At 47.1% G+C, this 1,010-nt stretch overlaps 1 protein-coding gene across 3 annotated transcripts in view; it reads left to right on the top strand.

The window, feature by feature from the left end:
• ZBTB7A (zinc finger and BTB domain containing 7A) overlaps window positions 1–545 on the top strand; it is a 24,907-nt gene extending 24,362 nt beyond the window's left edge. For all 3 annotated transcript variants that reach the window (XM_014949649.1, XM_014949650.1, XM_014949651.1), the window contains one exon: window positions 38–545. In XM_014949649.1, the coding sequence (XP_014805135.1) occupies window positions 38–515 (478 nt within the window). In that variant the 3' untranslated portion in view covers window positions 516–545. The remainder of the gene's footprint in view (window positions 1–37) is intronic.
• The last annotated feature ends 465 nt before the right edge of the window (window positions 546–1,010 follow it).

Below are 1,010 nucleotides of genomic sequence, written 5' to 3' on the forward strand. Positions count from 1 at the left end.
CCCCCTCCCTTTCCCTCTCCTTTCTGTCCCCCCGCAGGCAGGACAAGCTGAAGGTCCACATGCGGAAGCACACGGGGGAGAAGCCCTACCTGTGCCAGCAGTGCGGCGCCGCCTTCGCTCACAACTACGACTTGAAGAACCACATGCGCGTCCACACCGGGCTGCGGCCCTACCAGTGCGACAGCTGCTTCAAGACTTTCGTCCGCTCCGACCACTTGCACAGGCACCTTAAAAAAGATGGATGCAACGGGATTCCATCCAGGAGAGGTCGGAAACCCCGGGTGAGGGATGCCGGGGGTTTGGCCAGTACCCCTACGGGGAACCCCGAAGATGGAAGTTATCAAGCTGGTGGGGAGAGTCAAGAATCGGAGGACATCAAGCCGGTGGTGAGAATCAAGAAGGAGAGGGACGACGAGGAGGAGCAGCAGCACTTTGAGGAGAATTCAAATAATGAAGCATCAGGATTGAATGTAGCAGGAGGGTCGGCTGAGGGTAACACGCAAGGACTCTCCTAAACCAAAAAAAAAAAAAACAAACAAAAAAAAAAAAAAAAAAAAAAAAAAAAAAAAAAAAAAGGGTGGGAAGGTGGGAGAGAAGAGGCATCAACCCCTTTTTTTAAAAAAAAAACAGAAAAAAAAACCAGAAAAAAAAAAAAAGAAATATATATATATTATGTTTCCAATCTTCCCATCGTAAGCAGGGCTCCCCCAAGGATCCCTCAGTAGCCAAGGACCTTTTTTTGGGAAAGGCAGCCGCTAGGAAGCGCGGGGTGGGGATGGAAAGTGGCTCTGTCACATGGAAAAGAGCTTCCATGTAAATCCAAAGCTTTATTTTGTGTCCAAACACACGTTAAAAAAAAAAAAAAATACACAAAATTACTTATTTCAGAGAGAGAGATCTATTTAAGGAAAAAAAAAATACAAAAAAAAGCAAAAATAGAGGAAAAAAAAATAAAAGGGGTAGGAGCGGAAGGGCTCTGTCCAGGCGGGCGGTACACGGTGCCTCGGAGG

Source organism: Calidris pugnax, unplaced genomic scaffold (genome assembly GCF_001431845.1).
Source record: "Calidris pugnax isolate Ruff unplaced genomic scaffold, ASM143184v1 scaffold173, whole genome shotgun sequence".
In the NCBI taxonomy this organism is placed as follows: domain Eukaryota; kingdom Metazoa; phylum Chordata; class Aves; order Charadriiformes; family Scolopacidae; genus Calidris; species Calidris pugnax.